The sequence below is a fragment of the Saccopteryx leptura genome, chromosome 3 (assembly GCF_036850995.1).
Source record: "Saccopteryx leptura isolate mSacLep1 chromosome 3, mSacLep1_pri_phased_curated, whole genome shotgun sequence".
Lineage (NCBI taxonomy): Eukaryota > Metazoa > Chordata > Mammalia > Chiroptera > Emballonuridae > Saccopteryx > Saccopteryx leptura.
In genome coordinates, this window is record NC_089505.1 from 34,235,221 (window position 1) to 34,255,478 (window position 20,258).

General features: G+C 36.4%; 1 protein-coding gene across 4 annotated transcripts in view; it reads right to left on the reverse strand.

Moving 5' to 3' along the window:
- LAMA2 (laminin subunit alpha 2) overlaps nt 1-20,258 on the reverse strand; it is a 627,903-nt gene that overhangs the window by 43,737 nt on the left and 563,908 nt on the right. For all 4 annotated transcript variants that reach the window (XM_066373271.1, XM_066373270.1, XM_066373269.1 and 1 more), the window contains 6 exons: nt 20,008-20,151; nt 18,905-19,038; nt 16,891-17,050; nt 13,953-14,077; nt 4,084-4,246; nt 3,267-3,411 (listed from right to left, as the gene is read on the reverse strand). In XM_066373271.1, the coding sequence (XP_066229368.1) occupies nt 3,267-3,411; nt 4,084-4,246; nt 13,953-14,077; nt 16,891-17,050; nt 18,905-19,038; nt 20,008-20,151 (871 nt within the window). The remainder of the gene's footprint in view (nt 1-3,266; nt 3,412-4,083; nt 4,247-13,952; nt 14,078-16,890; nt 17,051-18,904; nt 19,039-20,007; nt 20,152-20,258) is intronic.

The following is a 20,258-nucleotide window of genomic DNA, read 5'->3' on the forward strand; positions in this document are numbered from 1 at the left end:
CTCACTCTCAGAGAAGGTAGAAAATGCCTACTGAAGGAGCATTTGAACTTCAAGGGACAGGACTTGTACCAGCTAGGTGACAATAATTTACGTAAAACAACTAATTTGGTCACTGAACGGGAGTAATGACCCATATATCTGGAGTCTTATTTGAATTCCTACCTGTATCCTATCCTTAGAATCTGCTCTCAATTTTAGACATTCTAATAATTGTACAGTGGTATCACATTGTGGATTTATTTTGCATTTCCCTAGTGTCATATCTCATCTCTCTCCTAGAGCTCAGCTGACCCTCAGATTCACACAACTAATTAATTGCCTGCCATTACACAGCTTCCCGAGGCTGCTAATGATAGTAAGTACATTTGTGTGTGTTTGACAGAGACAGAGAGAGACAGAGAGAGGGACAGATAGGAACAGACAGACAGGAAGGGAGAGAGATGAGAAGCATCAATTCTTCATTGCAGCACCTTAGTTGTTCATTGATTGCTTTCTCATATGTGCCTTGACCAAGGGCTACAGCAGATGGAGTAAGCCCTTGCTCAAGCCAGAGACCTTGGGCTCAAGCTGGTGAGCCTTGCTCAAACCAGATGAGCCCGCGCTCAAGCTGGCGACCTTGGTGTTTCCAACCTGGGTCTTCCGCGTCCCAGTCCGATGCTCTAATCCACTGCACCACTGCCTGGTCAGGCAAGATAGTAAGTACCTTTAACAGAACATGTCCAACATAGAACTCAGCATCTTTTCTAGAAAACCTATTCTTTGTCCTGTAACCAGTAGCATGGTAAATGGTACTGACATTCTTGTTATTTAAATGAAAACACAACAAACAAAAAAAAGAGTAATTCTTCATATTCTTTTTTTTAAACTTAGTCTTCACATTGAGTATATCATATAGCTCCTCAATTTTAAAATGCTTAATAACTTTCAAATTTATTCTTTCCTCTCCATTCTTATAGTTTCGTTCTCCTTGTTCTCTACCTGGTTTACTGCAGACCAAGGCAGCCTGCCAAATCGGTACAAATCTATCTGCAGAGTTGCAGCTAAAAAAACTTTACTAAGGCACAAATCTGATGGTGTGATAGTATCACAGCCTTGATTAAAACTCTTAGTAGCTCCCAGGATAATGTTGAAACTCATTAACTTATCTCATAAGGCCCTTTGTGAACTGGCTTTGTATCTCTCTTGCCTCATCTGATAATTTTATGTAAGCAGCTGTCCCCTTAGCCTGTGGATTTATTTGTAGTTAGTTACTAAAGCACTTCTGTTGGGAACCAAAAGCCTACAGGGTCTTTGCAGTTTAGATTTTGGGGGGACAGAGGTATGGGGAACTTGCAGTAAGCTGACAGTCTGTCCAACCTCTCACCTCACTTGTTCTGTGAAGTTACTAAAGGCTGTTAAGCTATGGTGCTGGATTGGTTATACTCATCCTACTCCCATGTCCCCCAGAAAGATTGGAAGCAAGTTTCTTTTATCCTTTGTTTTGTGAAGCTAAGATGTTATATATGGTGGGGGGTTTTCTGCACTTGGTAGAATTCTTGGGTTGCCTTGGAAATGTGATCAGAGATCTCTTTGATTTGCTAATGGCCCACTTTGCCCTAAAAATGAAGCAAGAAGCGGGTATGGAGCGCGCTCTGTTCTGGCCATCAGCATTGCAGAGGCCTCCTGAGCCCATCCTTCTTTTCTAAGCCTATTTCTTAATTCCCCGCCATTCCCACTCAGGACCTGGAATTACTAGCTGCGCTCGCTCGTTTGCAGCACACTTCCCACGCTGTGTTCAGCAGAATGCTGGTATAGTAGGAAAGGATTCTGGTGATCAAAGAAGTTTGGGAAATGCTGGGCCAAACAGTTAAACATTTTTCTTAACTACAATGCAGGGCCTCTAACATGCAATGTGCATTGTGTCTCTCTTTCCTGAGAACAATGTATTCAGCATTCTTCTAATTTATATCAGTGCACAACCAGTTTCCATCCAAACTGAGACATTTCTCCAGAGCTTCAGGTTCCAGGGAAGATTAGTTGGAAGATGATGCATTATGTTTTATGCTCTCTGAGGCGCTCTGGACTTCCACTTCTCTGAAATGTCAAAAGGTGCAAACCCTTCAACTCCTGATTGCACCTCACAGGTATTCCCCTGGGAGCTGACCTTTCTGTTTGACTTTAATGTCTTTTTCTTTTGAGATTCCTAGTCTGCTAGGAATATCTCTACACAGCAGTTAGCTTTCTGTTTGTCCTCTAGCTGCTGATTTGCTTGTCTACAACCCATTAGACTATAAGCTCCTTGAAGTTAAGACCTGTCATAGACTTCATTTAGATACTGTATAGTATTTAGTAGGCGCTTGGCATATATTTGTTAAGTGGAGGAATGAAGGATGGTGCAAAGTTAAACTTAAATTTCCATGGCATGTCACATCGACATTGTCAAAATTAATTAGGCTTAGTTATATAAACAGAAGTATCAAAGTTTTATTTGCAGATACTGGTAATGCTATAGTATACAGAATTGAGGAACTTATACTTAAGTAACAATATCAGTACACTAAGACCTAATAGACTTGAATTTCTGTCTTGGTTGTGAAAACATACATATATGTATGTGTGTGTATATATATGTGTGTGTATATATATGTATGTGTATATATGTATATATATATAAAATATATATCTGCATAAATACATATATAATCTGTATGTGTGTGCATAACTGTGATGTTTGAGTCTATGGTATCCTTTTCTCTAACATCAGAACAAAATACTGATATAAACAAATTAAATAAAATTTGTGACTGTGTTTTAAAAATGTCTTGGAAGCATAAAAATATTATATTGTTATTAAGCATTTATTTACACACACAAATTTTTGACATTTTTTAAAAGCAAAGACCCAGTAGCTGTGCTCTAACAGTCCCTATATATTCTACCTGGGGCCACTCTAGAGCAAACATCTTGGCAAAATGAAAGGAAAATAAAGGTACACAACCTTTTTAAACCTACTACAGGATATAATTTCACAAGTTGTAAGACAGTTTTGTGCTTTTAAATTAAGCTCTCAGTTTCAAAAGAAAATGACAGAGAACCATTTGGCTCTTCAATCAGTCATGTCTAAGCCAAACTACCTATAATCTAAGCCAAAGAAATGACTGTATCAATTTTTCACAGAATTTGTGAGTACCTAAAATTACAGATAGAGTCTTCCTTATGATTAGGTACATGAGAGCTATGGAGAGCATAATTAAGGCTCATGGTGCATTATTACTGTAGAAACTCACCTTGTTTTTGAATTCTTGAGAGAGTAAATGATTTCCATTTCCCATCATTATGGTTTTGATTGCTGACAACAGAAGCCATTCCTGAACCCAGATCATAGCTGACTTTTATGTGCCCATCAGTGAGCTCTACACTCATGAAATCTTTCTATTAATAGAGTAAAAACATGCCAGTGATTAGATACATAGAGAAATATATGGGTAGTCACTTTCTTTGTGGGGTTTATTACAGGGCCTTATGGCTAAATTACTGAATGTATTGATCTGTAATTAAACTCCATTTTGAAAATAGAATTGGTATTATTATTTTGTGAATATTTGTCAGTATACAAATAGTCACAACCAAGTTACTAGGATGCGTCCTTTTATGAGAGGAGTATAAAGTGGGTTCCTTTGAAAACATTAAGCAAACTACAAGGTATATTCCATGAAAGAGTTTATTCAAAAATATTGACCTGGAAAAAAACAAAATAAGATAATTAAAATCATCTTTCAACTTAGGTCTCTAGAAGACTAAGGAAGATGGTCTGCTCTTTCATGTTTCCATATTGGCATTATCTTTACTGGGTGCTTTTCTTAAAGGATTATACGGAGTGTTGTATTGAAAATAAACAATAATTAAATTATATCTGTAATTAGAGTTTTCAGTGAAAAAATATAAACACTGTCTACATCACTCACTCTTGGTTATCACATAGCCATCCCAGACTCCTTTGAATAATCATTGATAATTTAACGATAACTAATCATTGTATTGGAATACTAGGGAAAAGAAACAAGATATTTTCTATCATGGAAGATCAGCTATGCATATATTTACCAGGTCTCTTGTGGCAAGGTACATCAGGAGAGCACTTGAAGAAAACGTCCTGAACTTGAACATGACTGTGGAGATGTTGGGGTACCAGCGAATGGGGCGGCTGACCATCGCATAGCCTTCTCCATCAAACTGAATAGTCCCTTCACTATCTTCCACCTGAGGACTGAAGGGAGACAGTTCACATGAATCAGACAATGTCTACTGTATTGGTCCATCTGTATTCCATACATCAAACAATTTTCTGAGACTTAATTGTAAGCTGTTGTAGGACAGAAACCATTATAAAATATATCTTCCACACTTCCACATCTCTCCATCTCCACAGCAGCATCCTAAACCAAGTAACCACCATCTTTCCCTTACCTGATGTTTTAAATGTTTTATGTTGGGCTAAAGTACTTGGTGGGTGATTATATCAGTGTATAAGTGTGTCTCAGTGTTGTGAACTAGTAATGTTTTTATTTTATTTTTTAAATTATTTTTATTTATCTATTCATTTTAGAGAAGAGAGACAGAGAGAGAGAGAGAGAGAGAGAGAGAGAAGGGGGGGAGGAGTAGGAAGCACCAACTTCCACATGTGCCTTGGCCAGGCAAGCCCAGGGTTTTGAACCAGCGACCTCAGCATTCCAGGTCAATGCTTGATCCACTACGCCACCATAGGTCAGGCTAGTAATGTTTTTAGTTGCATTAAGAATGCATTATTACACTTCTAATATACATAACATAACAGGGCTAGATGAAATGGGTGAAGTAGTCAAAAAGTACAAAATTACAAACTAGTAAGGAAAAGACATAATGGAATAAAGGTCCCTATTCTCTGAATATATACTATCCAATAGGTTTTTCTGGGACAGATTAGATTCAGACAAAGAAGGATGCCACTATTTATTTGTGTGCTTGTTGCTCTGTCTTCTTCATTATAATGGAAGCTCTCTGAGGCCAACTAGAAATTATGGGCCAGGCTCCATGCCAGGCACAAACTCAGCATCCAACATGATACTTAGCTCAGAGTATATCTGGTAAATTGTCGAATAAATGAGATTTTAGGATAGCAAATGCCTCATAGAGACTACACTGATTAAATAACAATTACCTAAGATATGTTTTGTAAATATAATATTTTAAAAGATTTATTTTTCAAATGAGAAGTTATTTATCATTTATCAGTTATCTATTATCAATGATCTAATTGATGATGTTACAGAGTAAATCTCAATTGTGGAGATATTTTTTAAACTTTAAATACCTGCATATTAGCATATGTTTGAATCTTTAAAATTAGAAGGTTGTAATAACTTGAAGGTAGAGAGGAGATGTGTAAAAATATTATAGTTATGTTATTGTAAAATAACAAGAGCCTAGCATATTATTTGTGTGAAACCTGAGCTGATGAGAAAAATAATAGTGGAAAAATAATGGGCTTATGGACAAAGAAATGTTACACATTTTAGACAAGTTGGCTTTCTCTCTATTCCTGGACCAGAGAAGAATAAAATTCTCAAGACAAAGGGAAGAGTCTTATTGTATCTTCCATAATTAGGTCTTTTAAATTTTAAGTTATATCTAATTAGAAACAAGGTCAGATGATATAACATTTTTTTTCTAATGTAAACTTAAAAGAAGCTTTTTCAACTTTCAGGCAAAGTGCTAAGTAAACCTATTAACAGTATAATTGATAGTAAACAAATTGGTTATTATTGGGAGTCATTATTAAAAGATCATTAATGTCTGGAGTATTGCAATTGAGAGAAGGACATGTTGTGTCGAGTCCACTAAGGAGAAGTTTCTTTGAAGTTCTCAAACACTAGAATTTTGCATTATATATTGCTATGCTACTCGTGACAACCAAAAGGGATATAGAAGTCACTGTTGAGATTTTTCTGGATGCTTTACCCAATGGATTGTTATTTATAACTTAAAAAAACAAAAATAAAAACAACATAAAACCTCAATGTCAGGATAAGTATTACAATCAAAACAAAAATATTACATTTTATTTATCTTGTACAAAAACTCTGGGATATTTATATCTTGATGTCCTTGTGTCCTTGATCTATTTATTGCCTCAACATATCATAGAGAAAATAGCAAATTAGATGCAAGAACTCTGGAGTCTGATGTGGAATCTCACTAAAGCTCTGCTGTAAGTCACTCAACACTTCACGTCTCAATTTCTCAAATGTGAGTGGAAATGATTAGATCACTGAATGATTTCAAAGGCCCCTTCCTACTCTAATGTTGTAGGACCTTTTCTTATTCAAGCAAAAAGCAAATCTTCAGGAAAGAGTTTTGTGCTGAGAAAAGCTAAACACGCAGATGTAGATCAGCATACTTCACTTAATTCATTGACTAAAACCAGGTGAGGCTAGCTTTAAGCTGGTGACATTGACCTGCAGAAAAAAATGAGTCCTTCCAGATGTATTCTATAATATTTCAACACCTAACATCATACTAGAGTTTTCCTTTTCATTTTGAATACATTTACCATATAATTAATGAATGCTAAGTTTCTTAACTTGCCTTTTGTTTCTCTTTTGAACTGTGATGTCTGGTCAAGTAAGTAAGGATTGATTACGCTACTTGGAACAGCCATGTTCTTCCACATGTAACTTGTTCACTTATAGAAGTAGGTGTATATTGGGGTTAAGTATATTAACATTTTATCATCATTTCAGTGTTAAGATAAATATATTTTACAGGTAGCAGGTTTTTTTTCTACTTTAATCTTAATGTAATTTTTAGATATTAAAAAAATCAGATACACTTCTTTTATTTTTTATATCCTTGAAAGATTACTCTTTCTAAAGCAGAACTACAATTATATTCTTTCTACTGACTCCTGGATAGATGTAAATTTTTAAAACTGACATTCTAAGATCACCTACAAAATTTTTCCAGTCTGTGCTTTATAGCCTCTTCTTTTACAGCTTCTCCATATAATCATTTCTTCTCCAAAACTGGGATGATTCATTATATGTACAATTGTAAACTATGTTCTCCCGAATATAAAACAAACAAATACCAGGAGCTCTGTAAAAATTAATTCTACAAATATCAAGGCTTAACAGGGTTGGGGCAGGTCACTCAAAATCTATGTGACTTTGTCAGCAGAGAACTCATAAAAACAATAACAATCTTGATCAAAACATTAGCATCATGCAGAAAGGTATGTTGAAAATTAAAAAATATATAATTATTTCAGTAAATACAGATTTTTACCTTAAACGGAATAGGTGAAGGTAGTTTGACGGCAAGAAATATAAGAAAGGGCTGACACTACTGACTGATGTGGTAAAAACGCACAGATTGCCAGAGCAATGGGGTGTTGGGGGCCTGGGTGAAAATGGTGACAGAATTGGGAATTACTGATTGGTAGTTACAAAATAGTCATGGGGGTATAAAGTGCAGCATGGGAAATATAGTCAATAATATTTTAATAATTATGGATGGTGCCAGGTGGGTACTAGAAATATCGGCGGTGGGGGGGGGGACACATTGTAAAGTATATGATTATGTAACTACTATGTTGTATACCTGAAACTAATACAAAATAATATTGAATGTAAAGTATAGTTTTAGAAAGTTAAAATACAAAAATCCCCCCTCCAAAAAAATGCACAATAATGGATGGTAATTGGGCTTTGAACACTTCTTCTATGATAGAGTCTGGGCCCAACCGACAGCAAGTTCATTGTTGTATGCAGCCAGCAGTGTGTGCAGGCTAAACTGTGGGCCCCGTACTCCTGAGCTTTGTGTTCACAGCTATGTGAGTACACTGCATTCAGCTGCTTTGGTGTTAGGCAGTTAGACAGAGCAAGGACGATGGGCCAGGTACAGAAGGGCACTTGGGTGAAAAGCCCCAGGTGTCTAGTAATAAGCAAAAGTGTAAAAACAAAGATCTTGCCCCCAGGGTAATCTTTCCTCTGTATCATATCACTGATCATGCCATTTAGACCCCCCTGACTTTTCATATCACTGGCCATGCAGTTCCCCTTGGAAGGAGAATGAATAAGGCGGCCAGAGAATATCTCTTAAGCATTAAGCACCCAGGACAGTAAGGTTCCGACATGCATCAAATACATCTAGACCTCAGCTGTATTTCAGCTCCAGGCTCAGAAAAGCTGCAAAACTAGACAAGTGATGCCATGCTGACATCAAGACCAGGTGCACTGACTAATGACCCTATGTCCTGGTGCCAACCAATCAGTAGAGACCATGTCCCTGAAAGGACAAGGAAAGTTGATGAATATTCTATTGGGATCCTCCGCTGGACCTCCAGATAAATACCCTCAAAATGGAGGACCCAGTGGCTCTTTCTATAGAGCCTATGCCTTTCCCCACCCTTCCCAGGCTCAGTTTTCTTTGCTTCTGTCTTTCTCCTAAGTTCCCATGGTTCTTCTTTTTCCTCTCTAAATTGTTTCCTGAGCCTATTTGTTTTACAGTTCACTTCTTCTACCTCTGTGACTTTCTAAATAAACTTGCTTTTATAATTTGAGTCTTGCCTCTGAACTCTTTCTTAGTCAGAATTCATGTACCCAAATTGCTGACCCAAGATCCAGTCTGATTCCACCAGTCTAAAACCTGGTGCCATTTTCACCACCAACAGTTTTACTTGGTGGTGCAGATACTAATATGCTGGAAAGAACTGTATGAATCTATGTGACTTCTGCCCCTTCCCAAAATCATTTTCCCATTTGCCAATTCTGTATGAATGAATTCACTTTTATGAGCAAGTGAGAGAGCAGAACAGATCTTACCCATTCTTTTCTACAGACACACTGCCGTTCAAGCCTTCCCAACTTTGCTTTCACTTGTCAGTGGGACTAGAATGCTCTCCACATTCTATCTGACATCTCTTCTTTTGGACTCTTATTTCATGTCAAGGTCCATCTCAAATGTCACCTCCTCCAAGAAGCTGATCTCTATGTATCTCACCCAATGTGAATAATATACATAGAGTGTACCTTTTAAAAAGGGTTTTTTAATATGTCTCATATTTGAACTATTTTAGCATTTTTCTTATATTCTCTCTTGACTATAAATTGCTTGATAGCTAGGACTGGGCTGTGTTCATCCTGCTATCAAGAATTTATAAGTGTAAGTCTCTTTAATCTGAAAAAAAAACCCTACACACATATATAGGAATACTATTGTATATGTATTAATTTGCATGGTAATTTATATACTGAAGGTACAGAGATCTTTGCAGAGTTGATAATTATGGATGTTATCTTGATACATGATATGCATCGTTAAATAGACAATATTACTTTGATGTTTGTTGATCAATAAGCTTACCAAAATCCTACTTTTAAATTTATCAAAGAAATGTTTAGTGAAAGTTAGTGTAGATTTGTGAATAGTAGAATGTTAACGTGGACTTCATTGTCTCTGTTGTATTGAAAGAACTTTACAGAAAACATTCCACAGTAGATTTTATTGAAGGTTATTGACAAAACCACTTTAAAAAATAAATGGGTCAGGTTTTCCATCTGTCCTCAATGCCACATTGACATCTTTAATGACAAAAATAAATAAGAAATTGTAAGTTAAAAGTTTTAGAAAGAGCATTTTTTTTGGGGGGGGGCTACTTTCTTCTTTGAGACTCTAGGGATGCTGAGAAGAATATGTGAAATGCATTCTGCCACATTAATTAGGACTTTGGGTCCTTGCCTGTACATTTTAATTTGGAAATAAAAAAATGCAAACTCCTTAGCACCTACTGATTTTAGAATTGCTGTTTGTATTAAGCTTACATGTATTTAATTTAATATTATGAAAACTGTTATAGGCTCAGTTGATTAGTGAACTCTAAGTTTTTTATGCTAAGAAATCCTCCACTGCTAGGTAATTATTGTGTATTCCTTATTCAGATTTATCTAAAAATGTTTATTCTCTACATATACTGTGTTTTTTTGTTAAATATTTTAAAATACTTACATTCTAATCTGTCTCTTATAATTGATGATGTATATTATGGCACTTCTTCCAGAATTATCTTGGCCCTTTCTTCTCCTCTCCACTTAAGTGAAAATTTTAAGGTCCATGGGTTTCCACTTGAAACACTTACCTTAGGTGTTATTTGAAAAATCTTTCAGGAGCTAACACTTTACTAGGGTTCTACATTTTGTTAAAAAAATTAGGGGCATGAATCTAAGCTTTGTGAGGCCTGAAGCTTAATTAGTTTGAGGAAAAACTCTCTTTTAAAAAGAAAAAAAAATTAAAATTCTAAGATGGCTGCAAAGTAGGTAGAAACTATACTCACCACTTTCTGGTACCAAAATTATAAAGCAATCAATCTGAATGACCAACTTAAGGACAGCTGAACAGAAGCATTATAACAAAGGATTTTCAGAAGAAGCCACATCAGAGCTGGTAAGAAGGGTGGAGATGCAGGTACAGCTGGCCCTTGTACCACGTTCAGTGGCTGAAAGGCCAGAGGGATAACTTAGCTGCTAGAGCCACCCCTGAGGAGTGTGGTCTCAACCCCAGGCCAGGATCCCCAACCGAGAGTACCAGAGGCTGGAAAAGGAGCCTGCATAGCACCAGCTAGTGAAAATCAGTGGGGACTCTGTCTGCCGGGGAAAGAAGGGAGTCTGCTAGAAGCCCAGATGCTCTTTTAAGGGGCCAACAATAGGATCTTGCTCTTGGACACTAACACCAGGCTCTGGTAGAGGGCAAGTGACTCAGGGCATATGGGAGTCAGAAAGAGAAGATCTGGGTGGTGTGGCCTCAAGGAGAGATCTGGAGGGTTAGCCACTGAGGTCTGTGTGCTGAGTCCATATCCCACACCTCCATCAGGCACCATATTCTTAGGGTATAGTATGCCTATTCATACAGCACCAGCACTGGGAGTGCACTAATCCAGACCTCCAAATGGTGACACTGTGCTGCCAATAAATAAGTACCTATTAATAATAACCTTAAATATAAATGGATTAAATGCTCCAATCAAAATATATAAAGTAGCTAAATGGATAAGAAAACATGAGCCATATATATGCTGTCTACAACAGATAAAAATAACATGATTATATAATAGATGCAGAAAAAACATTTGATAAAATCCAGTACCCATTTAGGATCATCTCAACATAATAGGGCCATATATCACAAACCCACAGCCAACATCATACTTAATGGCAAAAACTAAAAGTCCTTTCCTTAAGAGCAGGAACAAGACAGGGATGTCGACTTTTACCATTTTTTTCACACAGTATTGCAAGTTCTAGCCATAGAAATCAGACAAAAGGCATCCAAATTGGAAAGAAAGAAGTTAAATTGTCATTATTTGCAGATAGTATATAGAAAATTCCAAAGACTCCACCAAAAAACTACCAGAACTAATGAATGAATCCGATAAAGTAGCAGGATATAAAATTAATATTTAGAAATCAGTGGCATTTTTATATACCAATAATGAACTATCAGAAAGAAACTAAGAAAATAATTTTATTTATAATTTCAAAATAAAGATAAAAATAAATAAGTTATATAGGAATAAATTTAACCAAGGAAGTGAAAGACCTATACTCAGAAAACTATAGGATACTAGCCTGACTTGTGGTGGTGTAGTGGGTAGAGCATTGACCTGGAATGCTGAGGTCACTGGTTTGAAACCCCGGGCTTGCCTGGTCAAGGCACATATGTGAAGCAACAAGAAAACTATAGGATACTGAAGAAAGTGAAGAAGAAACAAATAAGTGGAAGCATATACCATCGTCATGAATAGAAAAAATTAAAATAAAAATGTCCATACTACTCAAAGTGATCTATAGAGTCAATGCAATTCCTATTAAAATATCAATGGCATATCTCACAGAACTAAAACAAATATTCCCCAAAATTATATGAAACCACAAAAGAACTCGGATAGTCACAAGAATCTTAAGAAAGAAGAACAAAGTTCGAGATATGCTACCTGATATCAAACTATACTACAAAGCCATAGTAATCAAAACAGCAAGGTACTGGCATAAAAAGGGGCATATAAATTAATGAAACAAAATAGAAAGGCCAGAAATAAACCCATGCCTTTATGATCAATTAATATTTGATAAAGGGGGCAAGAACACACAGTGGGGTCAAGACAATCTATACAATAAATGGTGTTGGGAAAATTAAACTAATACAATATTAAACTGATGCAAAAAAGTGAAACTAGACCACCTTCTTACACTATACACAAAAATAAGCTCAAAATGGATTAAAGACTTAAATGCAAGTTGCAAAGCCATGAAAATTCTGGAAGAAAACATAGGCAGCAAACTTTCAGACATTTCTTGTAGCAATCTTTTTTTCTGATATATCTCCTTGAGCAAGAAAAGAAAAAAAATGATACTACATCAAATTAAAAAGCTTTTCACAGGAAAAGAAACCATCAACAAAATGTAAAGATAACCCACTGAATGGAAGAATATATTTGCCAATAATACACCTGATAAGAGGTTTATTTCCAAAATTTATTAAGAACTTACACAATCAATAACAAGAAAACAAACAATCCAATTTAAAAATAGGCAAATGACCTAAATAGACACTTCTCCAAGAAGGACATACAGATGGTCAACAGACACCTGAAAAGATGCTTGACGTCACCAATCATCAGGGAACTGCAAATTAAAACCACAGTGAGGTATCACCTCATGTTTTTCAGAATGGTGCTCAATCAATAAATCTACAAACCACAAGTGCTTGTGAGATGTGGAGAAAGGGGAACCTTTGTGCACTCTTGGTGGAAATGCATATTGATATAGCCACTGTGGAAAACATTATGGAGTTTCCTCAAAAATTTAAAAATGTAACTGCCTATGACCCAGTGATTCCAATTCTGGGAATATATCTAAAGAAACCTGAAACACTAATTTGAAAGAATATATGCACCTCTATGTTCACTGCCATGCGATTTACAATAGCCAAGTGCCATTAGTGGATCAAAAAGGTGAGTGGATAAAAAGCTGTGGTACATTTACACAATTGAATATTGCTTGGTTGTAAAAAAGAAGAAAATCTCACCATTTGTGACAGTAAGGCTGGACCTGGAGAGTATTATGCTAAGTTGAATCAGCCAGTCAGAGAAAGACAAGTACCGTATCTTTCACTTACATGTGGATCTAATGAACAACAGAAACTAACAAAATAGAAACAGATTCATAGGTATGGAGAAAAGATTGATAGCTGTCAGAGGGAAGGGGTGTTGGAGGCTGGAGGTGAAGGGATTAAACAAAGAAAAAAAACACACACCAAAAAAGAAAACAGATACAGACAACAATATGGCGATTGCCAGAAGGCAATGGGGGTGGGCAGAGGTGGGAGAGGGCAGAGGGGGATGAACAGTGGCAGAGAGAGACTGGACTTGGGGTGGTGAACACACGTTGCAGAAGGCAGATGATGTGTTATAGGGCTGTACACTTGAAACCTGTATGGTTTTATGAACCAATGGCACCCCAATAAATTCAGTAAAAAATAAAATTAAATTAAAAAATAACAGTAGAATATCATTATAGAAAAGAAAAAAAAGAAATTATAACTACAGTAAAGCCACAGACATGAAAAACCTCCTAAAAAATGAAGGAAAGTTGGAGTGGAAAGAGATAGCTGTCTTAACTGATTGAGGTTAAAATACCTGACCTTTGCCAGTTTTTACCAAAACACACGAGCATGTGAAAGGACGGCTGGAGCGCCTCCCGGGGACCTTGGAACGCGCCTGCGCAAGGTGAGGGAGGGACTTGCACTTTCATTAGCGTGATGATAGGTACACCTCTGAACGTAATCACTCAAGCCTGGCCCCGTATCATGCACACGATCATACAACAGTGCACAATAAAACTAAAGCTTTTGTGATGCGCAGGCCAGACTATCTCACTGACCTGACCGTACATCCTTTGCAGTCGCCTTCTATTTCTCGGAAATTCCACAACCCAATAGGTTTGCTGTCAAAGTAGGTTTCGCCCATGCAACCGGTGAATGTAATCACACGCACAGCATCGGCCTTCTGCAGGGAGAAACAGAACACTTGTTAGAATGTAGAATTTTACTGAAAATCTTGGAGTACCTGTCAGATTTATTAGCAGCAGAATCTGGAATAGCGATAAACCATTCTTTCTGATAGTCTTGATTATGCACATACTCATCTTTTAACCTTATTCTATCCTCACAGATTGTGTGTGTGTGTGTGTGTGTGTGTGTGTGTGTGTGTGTTATATCAAGTTATCACCATGAGTAAATAAACACTTCCTAGCTTCTGACTTGAGGTGAGGTGAGCTGCTTATCTTCTTTGAGATTGTACTTTTTTGTTTGTCTCTGACACGAGATTATCAGGAGCTTTACTAGACATTAGATATTTCACTTATGGTATCACATACAGGGACTGACACAGGGAAAGCAGTTGATGAATTTGAGCGCTGTAACACCACTGAGATTTCTTCCAGCGATCACCAGAAGGGGTACATACTGATTACAAACAGGGGGAAAGAAGCTTTCATGTGAACTAGCCTGTGATAGTACTGTCCCCAGTTTTGCATTTCCTTTTGCATCTAAGCAGGTTTTCAGGGCAGAAGAATGTAGGAAAGAGTTAATTTGTAAGAGAAGGGACCATGTTGGTTTCATGGGCTGTTGCACACAGAACAGTGCCTGACACCCAGTAGGGGCTCAATACATGTGTGTTGAATGACAAGCCTGGTGTCCTTCTCACTCAGAAAGGCCTTCAGCTTGGCACAGAACACAGTCACAAAGAAAGGGGGGTGACACAGTCTATGCTAGAGAATCTTGCTGTAATTTAAACAGCTGTTTCTATGGCATTGACATATTGCACAGAAATACTATATACTGGTGCCTAAAACTTTAGAAAAGTGAATTCACACTGATCTAAATAATCTGGGGCTGGGAAAAAGTGAGTTGACATGCTTGGGGTTTAGAAAACTGTGGGAAGATGGTCACTGAACAGTTAAAATTTGTGGTTACAGTTGTAGGAGAGGCTCATTAACACATCTACGTCCCTGTTGCTGTGTTGCTGTGATGAAGAGGGGCACTGCCATGTAGACAGAACGTTCATCAGGCTGATGGCATTTGGAAGCCAGACAGTCCTTGGAATTCTGTCATCAGTCAGAGCCTCACTTAATTTTCCAGAGGTTGATTATTCCACCTGTGGATGCTATTTGCTGTTTGCTTTACCCTCTTGCATCCTAAAAAAAAAAAAAACCCTATATGTTCCTGCTCCTTTGAATTTTCATTAGTGTGCTGATTGAGTTACTTGTTTTCAGCTTTTGGTTCATATTTCTGGGTGGCAATTTCCTTGAAGCTGTTGGTCAAGATCATGATGATTTTCTATAGATTCCACTTGTCTGTTTTATTTTCCTCTGAGACTGTTTTAAGAAAGTTGTTTTGTAACAGTGATATCAGATAATACTAAAAATTATTTAAGGTGAGATTTAAGGTATGACTACCATGCCTCAAGCATTTGTCATAAATTGTGTGCACATGATCTACTGTTCATTATGATGTGAAACACGGTGATTAAGAGTGGAGGTACTTGTGCCCGTAAGCTTGTGTTTAAACGCCACTCCACCACTAATGGCTGTGTGACCTTGGTCAAGTCATTTCATTTTTCTTATACTTGGATACCTTAACTATGAGGAGGACTTTACCTACCTGTTGGGTTTATTGTGAAAAATAAGTTAATGCATGTAAATAAATTAGGACACTACTGAACATATAGCAAAGACTATATAAATTTATAAAATTTATTATTAATATGTAGGCAAAGCAGAAATTCTTATCTCCCTTTTCTAGTTGAGACAACTGAAGCCCAAGTAAGTGACTTGCTTTAGGTCATATTTTTAGTAAATGATGAAGCAGAGGATCCAACCTAGACTAGATTTCAAAATTCACAGCTTTTGTACTGCTCCGTATTACCCCTATATTTATCTTTCTGCAGAGAAGAGAAGGCTGGCAATATGACTATATATTACTATGTACACATACTGTATATTTATATACAGTTCTGAGAAATGAGAATGATTTTAGTGTGTAGTTGTGGAATCAATCACAATACTTTAGAGTCATATCTCATACACAAAGCAAATAAAACAACCTCATTTGATCAGAAGGTTGAGTTCTTATAAAGTTGGGGTCACTGTGGCTTTTCACATTTTCTGATTAATCTCATCTCAGGATGAATCTGACAAGCCAGGATTAACTATTATATTCGGCTGTGCTCTTACATCTCACCCACAGGTCATTTTCTAACACCTAATTCCATTTAATCGGTATGAGCATCTTTGAAATGCAGGCACTTTGCAATTCGAAATGCACAAGGACCTGTCATGAAGCAATTATGAATATTAAGTGCTTTACTCTATAAGAATGAGGAGAAGAGCAACTCGAAAACTTTTAAAATTGGATCATGATTTGAAAGCTTACGATTCCTGTGATATTTCCCAAGGTATTCATAAATCTTTTAATTAGATGTGTTTGAACTTTATAGCACTTCATATCAATAAATCACAAGTTGATTCAGAAAATAAAGTATATTTAAAGATCACTTTGCTTCTGAGGTAACTAACACAAGAATATCCAAAAGTTGATGCCATAAATTAGGGCAAAAAACCCCCAACTATTTAAGTAAATTCATAGGCTTCAAATATTGTCTTCCTAGTACTGAAAAAAATTCTTACTCAATGTGAATTTGTGTTTCCAAAAATACAAATTAATAAAAAGTGATTGAGTGTTATCATGCTTCAACCAAAGTAACCATGTTAGGAGTTGTCCACCATGACTAAGTAAGCAGGATGGGGAAGAATACATTACCTTCAATTTCCCAGTCAAGCCACCAACGAAGAGCATTGCATTTGCATCCACATCTAGAATCGTATACCCTGGAGGAGACGCTGAATGGTATGTGCGGGGCATGATGCTGGCTTTGGGTCCATCCAAGGCCCTCACAGAGATGGTTCCATTTCTCCCAGTTCTTCCAGGGTACGTGTTGAAAGGAAACAGAAGGAAATACAGAAGACGGATTATGTATCACCCTTCTGGTAGCTTCAGATTGAAGAGGTATAAAATGTAGAGATGTGTTTTGGAATATTTAAGAGATAACTAGGTGTTTAGCTTCAAAACTTCCAGATTCATTAAATTGCAAATCTAAACCCAGAGTCTGATCTTTGCTAGATGTTTACTGTCAGCGTCAGCCAGACCAGTGAGCAGTATACCCTGATTCTGTGAGTGTCCACGGATGTGTAATGACACAGCAGCAATTAGCTGATAAAATTGCTATTGATTGAATAAAAAGTCTTTTTCCTATGGCTTTACAAAACAATTTACTATTTACCAACACAAGCTATTAAAATAAGTTTATATTACTTCATTTAGTATTTTATCTAATTTAATTCAGCAAGTGAGCTCTGAATAATCCCTTTTGCACTATAAACTGCATAATTTCTTCTAAAGTCCCTTATCATATCTTGGATCTAGATTTGCTGATGTAGTCTTCCTGGAACCACACATCTTTTATTGTTTCGCATACCATCTTAATGTATATGGTATGATATCTAGTGTTCAGAGTTGTGTATACAAATTATATAAAATAACTTCACTTTTAAATTCAATTAATATGACTTTGAAAGCTATTATTATTGTATTTCATTTTCTTTTTTTAAGTGATTGATTTCCATCCATGGCTTGTTAAATATGAAAATCTAGTCCCTTTTCTGAGATAAGCTGTCAAAACAAAACTTTAGTGTCATATTTCACTCCCTGATATCTCATTGTGATAATCTTTTTATCTTTGAGGGTACAGTATTAACTGAAATACATGGAAACAATAAAGTGAATTTATCAAATAAGATTCTTCTTTAATAGAATATATCTCTTCTGATAAAAGCACTGTACTTTGTGAATATAAATATTCTTAAATTCTTAAAGTACTCAATCCCCCCCCACCATCATTACACATAGAAGTACTTTTGTCTGTCAGTCTCTCTCTCTCTTTCTCTCTCACTATCTCTCTCTCTCTCTCTCTCTCTCTATCACACACACACACACAAACTGAAGATATTACTTCTCATTAAGTTTTCTTTTAAATTTTATATTATGGAAAAATTTAAACATATACAAACACAGAACAAAATTCTATGTTCCCATCACCTAGATTACCAGATTCTTGATCAACTTCATCTCTAGCCCTAGGCCCTTAGCAATACCTCTTAACTATTAGCTGCCTTGGGTGTGGTGAACAGTTAAGAATTAAGAATATAAGGGAAATAGAGGAAGGAGTATTAAGGATAGGAATGGTTTCTCTAAGTAATCTATACACTGTTAGAATTTAATTGAATTAGCTTCAAAGATAGAATGAATCAATTTCCTGTTACCTCCCATTTTAAGTAGTGTGGACCTGACATATACTCATGCCAGCAATTAGCTACTGCACAAGCCTGTAAGCTAGGTTGCTATGCAGACTAGAAGAGGAATTGTGAACACCAGAGAAAGGCACCGATGGCAGCTTGTCTACTCTGGCTTGCTCTGAATAAAGACAAGCCTCAGCACTCTTCAGGTGTGGCAGGGTAACTGAAAACAACTAGCTTCAAAACTCCCATGGGACAGCCAGAGAAGGAGTCCAAAGTAAATGGTCACTCTAAGGCTTGTCAGTTCCTCACAGGCACTAAGACATCAATTTGTATACGTTTATATATATACACATAATATATAAAATTTGTGTGTACATATAGCAATGTATACATTAACTTCAAGAAGATGTGTATACATATCTACTATGCAACCTACTTCAAAATTCTGTCATTGTATTAATTTTTATTGAGTTAGTTACCTTGATGCCTCAATGCGGTACCAATATGAGTCATCAATAGTCAAATCTGGATACTCTACACGTCCAACTCCAGATCCAACATCCCATAGGAAGCTTACTTTGCCTTTGCGCATTTCTATAGCCAGAAAGTCGACCTAGTTCAGAGAAACACAAAAGCAATACATATCAGATATAAAGCACCCAGAAAGAGGTGGTCAACACAGTTCTTTTTAACAGGTGCCATTTCCAGATATGTAAAATAATTAGAAGCTACATAAATAAAATTCCCAAATAAGATGAACTTTTATTATGAATGGTTAAACAATATATTATCATGTTTTTAAGACAACACAATTGTACATACTGCTGAGGTGTATGGGCTAATTTCACCCATCGTGGTTAGGAATAATTTTGAGGACAAAATCTTTTCTTACTCTGCTACTAGTGGTAGAGATAAATCAAATATTTGGATTCATAATTCATTGTTGTCTCCGAGAACAATGACATTTTTAAAGGACCAGCTATTATTTTCTACTCAAGTGGCCTCAAACTTCTCACCCGAATTCCAAGTACTGACTTATGTAATAAGTGGTCTGTTGAACAGTCATTTTCATTCGGCATGTGAAATCAAATAGTGTAAATGAAAGGAATTAGAACTTTTGGGTGGGCTTATGCAGATACAACTTCTCTGAGTAATAAACTCAATATAAATCAGAAGGATTTTTATTGGTAAAAAAATGAGCACATTATTTTTCATTTTCATTTACCATAAAAGTTCCTTGTAATTTCTTAGTTAGAGAAAAGAAAAAAAAGGTTTATTTTTATTAGTCTTTCTTCTTAAACAGCTGGATCTGGAAATAGAATTCAAAATAAATGCTGGCATACTTACAAAAGCAGATGTGCCTAAGTACCGCAAACAGTTTTCTTCATTTCATTTGCCTTCTAACTTAATTTGGCAGAACTTTGGGTGGTAAGGTTCTGAGGCTTTCAAGTCTGAAAGGCTACCCAACCTAATTTTGGGACATGGTTATTGGATTCTATACATTTTCCAGACTACCAGAATTAACCTCTGACTATACTATACTATACACAGTAAGCCAAGAAAAGCTGAATTTTAGACTTACAAATTTGGCACTTCCAAGATAAAAAAGGAGGTTGTCAGCAACCGCTGTCTTCACGTTGACAATGATATTATTGTAGCTTCCTTTCTTGATTTCTGGCTTGTATGTTCGAATGCAGTCACCTCCCGAAGACACAGATACTTTGATCTTCAAGAAAAACAAGGTACAAAGAACTAAGACTAACTGTCTGAGAAAGTTTAAATAGTTCCCAAACAATCACAAAGCCATCATCATCTCTTCTTTGAAGTTATGTT